This window comes from Myotis daubentonii, chromosome 13, assembly GCF_963259705.1.
Source record: "Myotis daubentonii chromosome 13, mMyoDau2.1, whole genome shotgun sequence".
NCBI classification, from domain to species: Eukaryota; Metazoa; Chordata; class Mammalia; order Chiroptera; family Vespertilionidae; genus Myotis; species Myotis daubentonii.
In genome coordinates, this window is record NC_081852.1 from 55,621,837 (window position 1) to 55,635,790 (window position 13,954).

A 13,954-nucleotide genomic window follows, 5' to 3' on the forward strand; every position below is an offset into this window, starting at 1 on the left:
GTGCACAGTCAGTGCCGGGGAGGGGCTGCGGGAGGGCTCGAGGGTGTGTCTGTCTTGCTCGCACAGTCCCAATCAGTTGGACCCCAGCAGCAAGCTAACCTACCAGTCAGATCATCTGCCCCCTGGTGGTCAGTGCACGTCATAGCGACTGTTCGAACAGTTGGACACTTAGCATATTAGGCTTATATAGAGAGAGATATGGTCTTGGTAAAATAATTGGGCTGAGCTAAGGAGAACAAAATGAAGTAGAACTGGGATCCTGTTTTAAATATTTTTAAATTCTGAAAAATCATATAGACAAGAGAAAATGATAATAAAAACAGGTAGCCAAAATCAGTAAGCCTAGTGACAGCTACTTTAGCAATACTGGTGCATGATAAACAAACACAGCTAACAGTATAGCTCTGAAGGTAGCATGCACATATACTATTGCTGTATTCCAAAGATCTGTATTTTTCAGTGTATTTGATTTTCCTTCTTGCCTCCACCTAATTTTTGTGCAGCGGAAATTTAACTTAATCTATTCTGTGTCAACATTCAACCCATCAGTACAGTGTTCAGTCTTGCCGTACATTTTTCCACCATGTAAAATGAAATGGTCTTAATATATTAAGGTTTAAAGAAAGCCAAAATAAAAAGATCTAGAGAAATATATGACAATTTGAAAAATTTTCTAAGTTGTAAATAACTTCTTTTTGACAAAAATGCTATATCCCATTTCTGTAACTTAATGTCTTTTAAATTTTCTTGTGCTACTATATGTCTTAAAGTTACTTTAAGGTAATTATTTTCATGATTTTGTTTTCTAGGTTAACAGAACCTTCTGGATATTTAACAGATGGTCCAATTAACTATAAGTATAAAACTAAATGTACATGGCTAATTGAAGGCTAGTAAGTATACAATTTGGGTATACTTATTTATTCAAAAATGATAAAGAAGATGTCATATCAATGTTAAAGCAGTAAAGTATAACAACTTTATAATAATAGAGGTTATTTAATTGTTTATTATTAGAAAAACAGTACCAGTATTCACGATATTTTTATGGGCTTTACAACTTTTAGATATCACATTTAATAAAAGTTACAATACTTATCACTTGTGATAATAGTTTAATTTTTACATGTATTTTATTTTTTAAATACATAATTTATTGATTTCAGAGAGGAAGGTAGAGGGAGAAAGAGATGGAAACATTAATGATAAGAGAATCATCAATTGGCTGCCTCTGGCACGTTCCCCACTGGGAGTTGAGCCCCCAACCCGGGCATGTAACCTCACCGGGAATCGAACCATGACTTCTTGGTTCATAGGTTGATGTTCAACTGCTGAGCCACATTGGCCAGGCTAATTTTTACAGATATTTTATTGTTGATGTTTGTTAGTGTGTCATTTTAAAGCAAGTAGGCATTTTTTTTGGCTTCTTTTAAACATCTTGTTATAGAATTTGAAGATTCCATAGAAAGTAAAAATATTCCATGCCAAATTATACCAGTGATTTATATTAATCAGCATTTTAGTTGTGAGGGTGTTAAAAAGAGAACATTTTATAGAAAAGAGTGAACTTTCCTTTTAGAGGTATTTTTCAGAAGTTAGGGCTTTAGACTGAATTTATCTATTTAAACTTTGTGAATGGATCATAAAACGAACCAACATGAATTGTTTGAACAATATTATGATTTTTAGAGAGTGCCTTTGGGAAACTGGCAGTTTGGGGTATACTTAAAGAGTTTTTCAGAGCCTAAAAGTTATTAATTCCCTGTGCACCTATGGTCTCCTTTTGTTTCCTTGTTAATAGTATTTCATATTGAGACCTTTCAGTTAAAATGTGAAGACCTTACTAGGGCCTCTGGTTAAGGTTTGTGTAGAAATCACAATAGTTATTTCTTGAGTGTTGAATTTTAAAATTCAACTTTATTCTCGAACAGTGTGCATAAAATAAAATGCACGTATATTAAGTATACAGTTCAATAGGTTTCAATGTATGCAGTCTATTTAACCTCCACCTTAAGAGATTGAACATTCCGTGTGGACTGAACCTTTAGAAAATGATGATACATACACATGGCCTGCTAGTGGATTTTGAAGTTGCATGTCTTTTTTATAGTTTAAATGTGACTGCTTATCAGTCTTTTACACTGACTTAAGAATTTATAGCAAAATTATCTGTAAATGGACTGTGCTTTGCATATTATACATTAATTTTAAAATATTTTATTTCCTTTTAGTCCAAATGCAGTGTTAAGATTAAGATTCAATCATTTTGCTACAGAATGTAGCTGGGATCACATGTATGTTTATGATGGAGATTCTATATATGCACCTTTAATAGCTGTACTTAGGTGAGTACTTATGTTTAATTGAACTTACAGCTTTAGGAAAGTAACTGCATAAAATTTATTAATTTTAAAGATATACTGATCTGTAGTCCAAAATAAATTTTCAGAGATACTGACCATCAACTTAGGTGTATATATAATAATGTTGGTATTGATATAGTAGAGATAAATGAGTTTTATATCAGAAATGTAGAATTCTGAATGAATATCCTTTGTTTTTTGCTGTATATAGTGTATTCTTTTAAAGTGATATGATGATGTTTTCAGAAGTATTTGAATAAATTAACACGAGTTCTAGCTGACAAATAAATAGATGGATATATATATATATATATATATATATATATATATATATATAGTTGGCTTTTTATTTTGGCACAAGATGATAAAATTTACAATTTTTATAAAAAGGTTAAATTATCCTTTATGTAATGGTTTAATAAAGAAGGTTGTGTCCATCAGTTCTTAAATTTGGGAATTTTGGTTGCTTCAAAATATTTTATTAGTAGTAGTCAGGCTTAATTTTAAAACCACATGATTTTCAATATCACTTTTAAAATCTTTATGTTTGAATGTACAAATTATAAAATGTTTTGCAAATAGGACATATATTAGGTATAGGAAAAATTATAAACATGTAGCGTAGATTTTGTGTATAAGTTAATGAATGTGATTGTTGACCAGAGTTACTCATTATTCTTTACTTTTGTTATTTACATAGTATCTTTTTTTAAAAAAAAAATATTTTACTGATTTTTTACAGAGAGGGAGAGGGATGGAGAGTTAGAAACACATCAGTGAGAGAGAAACACCAATCAGCTGCCTCCTGCACACCCCCCACTGGGGATGTGGTGGCAACCAAGGTACATGCCCTTGACTGGAATTGAACCTGGGACCTTTCAGTCTGCAGGCCGATGGCTCTATCCACTGAGCCAAACCGGTTAGGGCTACATAGTATCTTTTATATGTTCAGTCATTGTTTCAAATTTAAACATAGATAAAGGTTTATTCCCTATAAAAATTTTCATTTTCTTTTTTCTTTTGTTGCCAATATTCGGTTTACTATTATTAGAATGTGAACTATAATTTTTTTTGGACAAACATGTAAATACTTGTATTTCCAAATGACTGTTTCATAATGACTCCTTGGGAGCTTAGACACAGTTCTGTGATATCATTATTGCTCAAAATACTTGTAGAACTTAATTTCTGAAATGTTTGAACATTATATAAAGAGTAGCCATGACTAGCCCTTCATCTAAGGGTAGGAGATAGAAAATGGAGGAGAGCCTCCCGAATAATCACATTGTAAGATAATTCATTGAGACAATTAGATGAGGTCCTGGCTTCATCATTTATTTTTTAGCAATTTAGATGTCATTCTGCTGCCATTACTCTATTTTTATGACACTATTGACTGACCATCATTTAGATGTGCACCTTTTCATTTGTTTTTCCAGTGGTTGTAATGACTTTGCATTAATTAACAGTGGTCTCTTAACAGTCTCATCTACCCCTTCTTGACACTGAAGGAAATTTTTGTAAGATAATTAGCAGATGGGATTTAGTATATGACCTTGAAGATAGAACCAGTGACTTCTCATTAGCAAGTGTTCCTGTTAGGTGTCCGGAGGGAGATGAAAATATCCTGCTTATTGAAAAGCACTGTAGTGGGCAGTTTAAATGTCATGTAATCCACCCTGGCTGGTGTGCCTGGGTTGGATCTTCATCCATTATACCAAGAGGTGTCTGGTTTGATTCCCGTCAGGGCACATATCTAGGTTCCAGGTTTCAGGTTCCATCCTCGGGTGGGGAGGGGGCACGTGTGGGAGACAACTGATCGATGTTTCCTCTCACATCCATGTTTCTCTCCCCCTTCCTCTCTCTAAAATCAATTTAAAAAATTAAATGCCATGTAATCCTCACAAGGACCTTGTGGAAGAGTTACTGTTATCCCCATTTTACAGTTGAGAAAATTGAGCTTCGGAGAAATTAAGTTTTACATAGAATAGATGGTAGGGTCAGGATTAGGACTTGATAGTTTAGTGACTTAAAAGCTAAATTGTATGTTGCTAAGAATTCAGAATCTAATTGTCCATATTATTCCAGTTGCATAAGTATTTCCTATGTGACAAATATTTGATAACCCACTCAGTTCCAGAGGCTGTCATAAGCCTGGAGGGTGTGAGAAATAAGATAAAGAGTATTGCAATGACTTAGACACCAACTACCTGGATTTAAGCTAAACTTCATCAGTTGAGTGCACAGCCCTTCATAAACCTTAGCTCAGATACCAGCTGCAAGTTCAGGAGTTCCCGAGGTCACTTATACTTCTGATCAGCTGGCTACAAATTTAGGAGTGCCCACCCACTATCGGTTCAGTAATTCTCTGGAATGACTCACAGAACTCGGGAAAGCACTGTACATGTCATTATAGTTTTATCACGAAGGAGAAAAATCACAGCCAGCCAAGTGAGGCGACCATAGGGAGAGTCTGGGAGGATCATAAACAAACCATCTGTGTCCTCGGGGTGTGTCACCTTCAGCTCACTCGTGTATCTCCATTCAGGAGGCTCACCTCAGCTACAGGTGTCAGAGTTTTTATTGGGCTTTTGTTATACAGGCCTGATTGATTGAACCATTGGACACAAGGCCCAGCTCTATCTCAAGCTCCCGCCCTCTCTCTGGAAGTCAGATTGATTTCTTGTGGCTCAAAGCTTGGACCCTTTAAATCACTGGTTGGTCTTCTTAGTGTAGCCAGCTTCCATTAACATAAACTATCAGGGCCCATGGAGAATAACAGAGACACGCCTATCCCTTGGGAAATCCCAAAGATTTGGGGGATATATCACTACACAGTAGTTAGCCACTGGTGGCAACATGTAAATAGAGCACACAGCACATTAAATGTTATGATCAGATTTTGAAAAGAGCACACTATGATTTCAGAAGAAGTAAGTAATTCTTCATGGTGAATTTCATCATGAGTAGAATGATAGGCAAAGTATGAGGACCAGGTAGGATGTCATTTTGATAGAGAAAAACATGCACAAAGGCATAGACACACTAAAGTATATTACAGTTTGGGATAATAGATAGTAGTAAGTGTTTTGAGTAACTTCATTATAGGTAATGTGAAGGATAGGTAGGAGCCAGATTACCCACCCACAGTAGTCAGCAATATCTACTGAATGCTCATTATGTGACAGGCAGGGTGCAAGAGTGCTTCACATACGTTAACTCATTGAATCCTTACAATGACCTGATATTAGGTATTGTTACTGCTATTTTAAACGAAGGATTGAGGCATAGAGAGATTCTGTGAGTGACCCAAAGTTGCCTCTTCGGATAAGTGATGGAGTCAGAATACGAGGTCAGGTTTTGTAATCCCTTAATCACTGCAGTATTGCTTTCTTGTATATCACACTAAAGACATTGGACTTTGTAGGCAAGACTTTTTAGATTTTAGAGAATGGATTGGATTGAAGTCTTTGAAAAAATATTTTTATTATTTCAGAGAGGAAGAGAGGGGGAGAGAGATAGAAACATCAATGTTGAGAGACAATCATTTATTGGCTGCCATCTGCATGCCCCACAACTTGAGCCCACAACCCGGTCATGTGCCCTGACTGAAAATTGAACCATAACTTACTGGTTCATAGTTGAACGCTCAACCACTGAGCCATGCCAGCTGGGCAGCTTTTCTTTTTTTTTAAATTGTGTGCTGGACAAAGATGTGCTGGGCATCATGTTTGTAAAATCATATGTAGCAAAAATTTGAGACCTGAAAGATACTATAGTCCTACAGAGGGTGCCTGAGGATGCTAGCAATCCACAGTCAACTGAATCCAAATTCAGGTATTGAGGGGATTCACATCCAAGCTGCAGGGTGGTCCCCTGGAGGCCCTGTCTTTTATTGGTTCACTTTTATTTCTATTCTTTGGGGGTCTCTGGTCAAAGAGAGGGCCCTGGCTTCCACTTTTTGTTTTCCTAGCTCTGTGTCTCAACCTAGTTTAGTGATGGCGAACCTATGACACGCGTGTCAGAGGTGACACGCGAACTCATTTTTTTGGTTGATTTTTCTTTGTTAAATGGCATTTAAATATGTAAAATAAATATCAAAAATATAAATCTTTGTTTTACTATGGTTGCAAAGATCAAAAAATTTCTATATGTGACACGGCGCCAGAGTTAAGTTAGGGTTTTTCAAAATGCTGACACGCTGAGCTCAAAAGGTTCGCCATCATTTACCTAGTTCCTTAGCTCTTCAGCCCTTACTTCCAACTTTGAAATCAGCAATGCCTATGAGGAGAAATGGCCCCTTGCCTGGGATCACCCTCTTCTTAGTTCTCCAGTGCATTCAGGCAGATTTGTTTGTTTTTATATAATTTGTCATTTTTCTAGCTGACGTCAGTGGCAGGGCTGGTTGGTCCAAATTGCTTGTGCTATGCAAGAGGTGGAAGCCCTCATTTATTTAATGCTTTTAAAACACTTACAAACAAACAACCAAGCAAACAAATCTGTTCTTTTATCTGTTTCAGAGAGATTAAATATTTTTATTATAAAGGCTTGGGAGTGTTATTTTTAGAAGTGTACTCATTTTGATATCTCACTGTGACAATGAAAAATATATATGTGCAACTAAGATTGGTGTTATAGCATTTGAATTCTGTGGACAGTCTCCCTTTAAAATTTGTTGTTCTTTCTCAAACATAAGCTAGTAGATGTAATAATTATTATTAAAGCATCAGGAGTGGATTACTCTGTTTGCTTTTGAGACTGCATTTGCCAAATAAATTATTTGACTATAATATTTGCTGCAGTCTTTTCGCAGCAAGGGTTCAGGAATCTGGAGACGTGGCTGTGGCATAAATGAAGAGATTATATAAGAAATATAAATTTGGAAGGCATTGGCAGAGCCAGACGGATACCTACTCTCTAGTGGAGTGGTTCGCTGACTTTTCCGTACCCTTTTCTTTTATTTACTAGAATATACATATGCCCTTTAGCAAAGCAAACACACATATAAAGGTAAGGTTTGGTAAACAATAAAGGATTATCAGGTTAGGGGAACTTCCTTCAGCTGTTCAGCCAGCAGCAGGAATAAATAATAGGCAGATTTTTCAGCCCTGCTGAATATCAAAGTTCATCAGCCTTCTGAGGGACTTCTCACATTTATTATGCTAGCTATTGTTGGTCTTTGCCTCCAGCAAAATTTTATTCTGTTCTGCCAAATTTGAGGTAATCAGTTCCTGGTGGTGCCCAAATGCTATCTTCACAGTCATGTAAAGGAGCTGACTCCTTGGAGTGGTGTAATTTGTTGTTAGCAGCTTCTTTTCTCTCAGATTGCATGTTTCTACAGACTTAAAGAGAGTAGTGTGGTATAAGTAAATGAAGATCTGGATTTTCTCCAGGAACAAATTGGCTTAAAAAAGAAGTACCAGTTATTAACTTTATTTCTTACTTTTGCACATTTATATCCCCCACAAGTTTGTTTTATTTTGTGTGCATATGGCCTTGAGTGAGTAACAGTATATTTGCAATAGTTCTGTATTAATATAATTGGTAAGAGCATGCAAAATTTTAAAGAAATATAAGAAGTATATATTCTTACTGGTAGATGACCTAAAATACCTGGAGTAGTATATTGGAAGCAGACAACTTTAACGAGGATGTCATTGTAGTCCCTTAGCTCGTGTGTGGTGTTCCTTCTAGCTTCACCAGAATTTTTTTTTGTTTAGGATTTTTATAAAACTTTATTTGAATTAAGTGACACACATGGAAGCAAGATCTCAACAGATGGAAATAAATGCTACCAAGAGTATGACAGTTGTCAATTTTTTTTGTGCACTTGAATTTAAGAAGGGGGTATAAGGAAGATTACAGAAAGTGGGAAAAATGAAGGCAGGGATCATTATCAAAAAAAGTGGTTGCCAACCTTTCAGACCTCATGGACCATCAGTGGTCTGTGGACCACCAGTTGGCGACCGCTGATCTAAAAAACGACACAAGGCGTAACATTAAAAAAAGACTATGGGTAAGGGGGAAATGGGCAGTTATTGTTTAAGGAGTACAGAGTTTATGTTTGGGATGATGAAAAAGTTCTGGAGATGGATAGTGGAGATGACTGCACAACCTTTTCACCAGAATTTTTAACCAGGGGGAAAAAGTAAAGACACCGGTCACTTGGCTACCAAGGTCGCTTTAAGTGCAGGTTTTATATGACGTTAACTAAAAGACCCTCGTAGAGTATTCGGACAGGGTGGGTAGCAGGACAAAGGGAGAGATGGGGCATACAGTCCAAACAGTGAGAAGAAAAGCGGAGTGTGGTGGCCTCAGAGTGGGTGTGAGCGTGCCGGCTGCTGTACAGGTGATGGGCTGAGGACCTGTTTGAGCTCTGTTCTCCTAGTTCGCCCATTCTCATGGAGATTCTGAGTGATCCTGACAAAGATATTGTTGAGTATGTTTTATGTGATTGACCGTCAGATGTATACTAATACACACAGTGTTTAATTTTCCTCTCTCACAGTGGTTTGATAGTCCCCGAGATTCGGGGAAATGAAAGTGTGCCTGAAGTCGTTACAACATCTGGCTACGCACTGTTACATTTTTTTAGTGATGCTGCATATAATCTCACTGGTTTCAACATTTTTTATTCGTAAGTAATTTTTCTGAAATTTCATATTGTAAGGATTTATAATTCGACTTCAAGGAGTTTACTGTTTGTTTTTGTAGATATATATGAGGAGCGGGCTAGTGTGTGACATTTCAACGTCATAAGTGACATCAAATATTAATAACATGCCTCAGAATCCTGTCTGAGCTCACATTAGGATTAATCCTAAGTTTCGGGACATTGGTAGCACATTAAGTTTGGTTGAAAATTAATTATGAAATTTAAAATTATTGGTAAATGATTCAGTGAACAAATATTAACTAGGGTAGTGTTTCTCGTAGCAGGAACTCCTCTGCCCTCCTGTGCTCCAGGTGTGGGGGCTGTGTTCGCAGTCCTCTGTATCCAGACCAGACTGGATGCTCTGTGTACACTATATTCTTTATTTCTCACCCCAACAATTCTGACCTGTGTGCATTTCTCCTGTTTTACGCAGGGAGGAATTGAGGCTTTCATAGATAAGGTAATGCCTACATCACTGTCTCCTCTAAAATAAAATATTTATTGAGCACCTACTATGTGTCTGACACTATATCCATTTAAAAAAAAATCTTGGAGTCCAAGGGTGAAGGGAAGTAGCCGGAGACACTTTCTGATGCCATTACTAGAACAGCACAGAGGAACTCCATACATTTTCTCCCCTTTTCTTTACAAGTGTAGAGAATGATACTTCTTTATAAGTGTAGATAATTTTTCACCGGGAATAAAACATTCTAAATATCTTGAATCAGCAATTTATTATAGAGTTGATTTGTCTCAAGTATGTATACAAGGGAGAATAAATATTCAGTAGACTCTATGAATCAGTTAAGAGCCTTAAAATAATATTTGACAAACATCTCATCCTATATAGTAAAAGGGTAATATGCAGATTGGCCCTAACAGCAGAATGACCAGAACGACCACTCAACCACTCACTCTGAGGTGCACTGACCACCTCTTGGTCCCTTTCTCTGGCTGGCAGGCTCCTATCGCCCGATGGTGAACGGGGAACGGGGGTGGGTGGCAGGGCACACGGGTAGCACCAGGCCAAGGCCTCCACCCTGCCAGTCGCGCCCCCCCCCCCCCAGGGCGACCTGTGATGGGGGTGGGGCTGGCGAGTGAGCAGGAATGGCCGACCTCTTGATCCCTTCCTCCAGCTGTTAGACTCTGATCGCCCGATGGCAAATGGGGAACTGGGGTGGGTGGCGGCAGGGCGCAGGGCCAGCTGCGGGCAGCCAGGGAAGATGGCCTTGATTGCAGGCCAGGCCTAGGGACTGTACCTGAGCATAAATTTTGTGTGCCGGGCCTCTAGTTTCTGTATAACAGTGTATAGATGGTAGCGTGCTATTTAAATATTATACAACCAAATTATATCTTGGTTTCTCATGTAACTTCAAGTATTCATGAATTTAATTTTTTTCTGTAAAATATATATTCAAAACATCTGCATTCTTTTTTTTTTTTTTAAAATATATTTTATTGATTTTTTACAGAGAGGAAGGGAGAGAGATAGAGAGTTAGAAACATCGATGAGAGAGAAACATCGATCAGCTGCCTCCTGCACATCTCCTACTGGGGATATGCCCGCAACCCAGGTACATGCCCTTGACCGGAATCGAACCTGGGACCTTTCAGTCCACAGGCCGATGCTCTATCCACTGAGCCAAACCGGTTTTGGCACATCTGCATTCTTAAGCCTTTATAGAGCATTGTATGTTTAACTACATGTATCTGCAGACGTTGCTTGTGTAGCCCTCGGAAGTTTGATGTGTCTGTGGCCACATAAACTCATTGGATGAACTAATGCCAGTTGAAAATAAATGTAACTAAATTGCATTAGGGGTAAAAGGGTACAGAATAAAAAGTTGACATCACATTGTGAAATTGTGTTAAATATATAAGAAGACATACAATTACAAAGCCTACAAAATATCAACCAGACTTCTTTTTCAGTTTTCTTGAATTTGAACATATATGAATTATGTTTTACAGAATCAACTCTTGTCCTAACAATTGCTCTGGCCATGGGAAGTGTACAGCGAGTGTCTCGGTTCCAAGTCAAGTATACTGTGAATGCGATAAATACTGGAAGGGCGAGGCCTGTGATATTCCCTACTGTAAAGCCAATTGCGGCAGTCCTGACCACGGGTACTGTGACCTCACAGGGGAAAAACTGTGTGTCTGCAATGATAGTTGGCAAGGTAAGCATGCATGGTGTCATGGATTTGGAAATGGATTCATATGTCTAAGAGATTAACGTGAATCTACACTCGTCTGTTTTGCTATAGTTTGCAACACCCCAATCTCATTTCTTTGTTTTGTTTTTTGAATGTTCAATTAATAATCAACTCAATAGTTTGTTTCTTCAAAATACTATTGGTATAGATTTTGTCTGTATGCTGTTTTGAGAATCGAGGGAAGTTATATATGAAGCTCTTTTTAAATTGTAGGTGTGTGATCATTAGGATATTCTGTGATTTTTTTGTTGCCTGAATTTAACACATGCTGCATTCAAATTTGATTTGTGATGTCTAGCAGGTTATTGCAAAAAAATAGATGCCTATGTTAAACTTATGTTTTAGGAAATACTGCCCTCCTGTGGTTATTTTAAAAACTCAGCATATTTAAAAAGTTGATAAGAGTAAAAGGAGACATGCTAGTATGTAATACTTTAAACAATAAAGAATTTAAATAAAATAAAAAAAAACAAAAATAAAGAGTATTTCAGTTGCTTATTGAAAAAGATTCCCGAGGAAGCATTTCTAAATATCTATCATTAAAAATTACTTTTGGACTACGTTGAAGAGTTTTAGTCCACCTAAGTATTTGAGTGTAAAATAATAAATTTTGTGATTATGGAATTAAATGAAGAGATAGGCCTGTTATTCCTATACCCACCCATCTGTAGCTTACTATGTGCTAATTATATTTACATATTGAGAGATTGCTTTGTGCAAACATACTAATCCTGTTTATAAGGGGACTTTGATTCAGGAAATACATATTAGGAAGTGACATGTTCACCTGTTATACTTTGGTTGTAGTAATAAGCAGTAGTTGCTATCAGACCTATCTAAGGAAAAACCAAAGGGAATGTGGTTCTCATAGTCATATTCATCATTCTTGAGATAGATTTTAAAAACGTGCTACTGAGTATGCTGAGTACTTCAAGGAATTATTAGGCTCTGTATAAATTATGCCCATCTTCAACCCATGTTATCTCATAAAAAAATCAGCTACTCCAACCACACAAAATACCAGTGATTACTTACTGAATTGAATTTGATTGCCTAGTATGATTATGACAGATACAAATTTCTTAATGTTCTTTAATTATAGGGCCGTGTCTCTTATTAAGTGGCTATTTTAATAATTTGTGACCTTCCTTCTCCTAAAAAGTGCCTGGAGGTTATCTTTTTCTTTTCATTTCAGTCTTGAAACTAAAATAATCTTCTTTTCTAAGGAGAGAATGGTGTATCCAGAATATATTTGAATTAAGACTTGAGACGTACAGGTATAGCTTATACATGCGGTGCTTTTCAACCTGCCGTTCGTTCTTCATTTTATTTCACCAGCCTCGGAAACACAAGGGGACACTTATTTCATACTGTTCTCTGTGGACATATCTGGCCTTTTCTGTTCTTTTATTAACCCTTTGAAACTCTGTTTTTTTTTTTGGTTTGTCATATAGATCTGGTTCAGAATATTATCTTTTGCTTTTCTGGCTTTGGTTTATTGGCCTTTGGCATTTTATTATTCTCCTCAGTAATGCCTCAAATAATAAACATTCCCGATTCTTGTATGTCTATAAGCAAATGGAAATGGGGATGTAAAAGCAGTGATAATAGGAATAGTGTTATAGAGAGACACATATCAACACTAATAAAAGAGAAAAATGGTAATTGGCGTACGAGCTACCCTTTTCATTGGCTAATCAGGGCTATATGCAAATTAACTGCCAACTAAGATTGGCAGTTAACTGCCAACAAGATGGCGGTTAATTTGCATATGTAGGCACAATGCAGGGAGGCGAAAGGGAAAGCAGGAAGAAGCCCCCTGCCACTGACAGTGATCGGAAACCCAGGGGGGAGCTAAGAGCTGGGGGGCAGGGCAAAGGCGGCCCTGACCCCCAGCCATGATCGGAGAATTAGGTGCCTTTTCTGCCCTGGCCAGTGATAGCAGGAAGTAGGGGTGGAGCCAGCGATGGGAGCTGGGCACAGTCGAAGCTGGCAGTCCCGGGAGCTAGGGGTCCCTTGCCTGGGCCTAAAGCGAAGCCCACGATTGTGGGGCCACTGCAGCTGCGGGTCAGGCCTGGGCAAGGGGCCGATCCTGCGATTGGAGGGTGATGGGGGTCAACGCCTGAGGGCTCCCAGTATGTGAGAGGGGGCAGGCTGGGCTGAGGGACACTTCCCCCCACACACACCCAGTGCACGAATTTCGTGCACCGGGCCCCTAGTTGTTTATAATTGTGAAATACGATAGATATCAAACACAGTCTGTACTGGTACTGATCCTTAGCAATGACAGCCCTGGTCTCTGAGCTGAGCTGGGTGTTTGAGGGGGGGTGCTTGATGAAAGGGAGATTGTGCTTCTTTCGGGACAGGCCGTGTGCAGACCGGTCCTTTGAGCTTCAAACCCGATCCCTGAGTCTGTGTTTAAGGAAGTTGGGATCATGACCAAAGTTATTAGTGGGAAAATGAGGTTTTTAATTCAGAGATGTAGAATGTGGAGGAGTCATGGAGGGAAAAAAGAGATTTGTTTCCAGGACATCTGGGGAGTGATGACAGAACTAGAGATCTTTGAAAATGAGAGCTAGGGAGGCACGCTTCTGAGATTCAGAGTCCGGCAGTTTTTTGTAATGTGTTACTTGAAACCGGATTCTTTGGGTTAAAAAACAACAGATTGTTGCTACTGCTATTATTTTTTAACTAGAGGCCCGGTGCACGACATTCGTGCA

The 13,954-nt window shown here is 38.0% G+C and overlaps 1 protein-coding gene across 3 annotated transcripts in view; it reads left to right on the forward strand.

Moving 5' to 3' along the window:
* ATRNL1 (attractin like 1) overlaps window positions 1-13,954 on the forward strand; it is a 464,000-nt gene that overhangs the window by 21,697 nt on the left and 428,349 nt on the right. For all 3 annotated transcript variants that reach the window (XM_059661523.1, XM_059661521.1, XM_059661522.1), the window contains exons 2-5: window positions 810-893; window positions 2,232-2,345; window positions 8,872-9,000; window positions 10,990-11,198. In XM_059661523.1, the coding sequence (XP_059517506.1) occupies window positions 810-893; window positions 2,232-2,345; window positions 8,872-9,000; window positions 10,990-11,198 (536 nt within the window). The remainder of the gene's footprint in view (window positions 1-809; window positions 894-2,231; window positions 2,346-8,871; window positions 9,001-10,989; window positions 11,199-13,954) is intronic.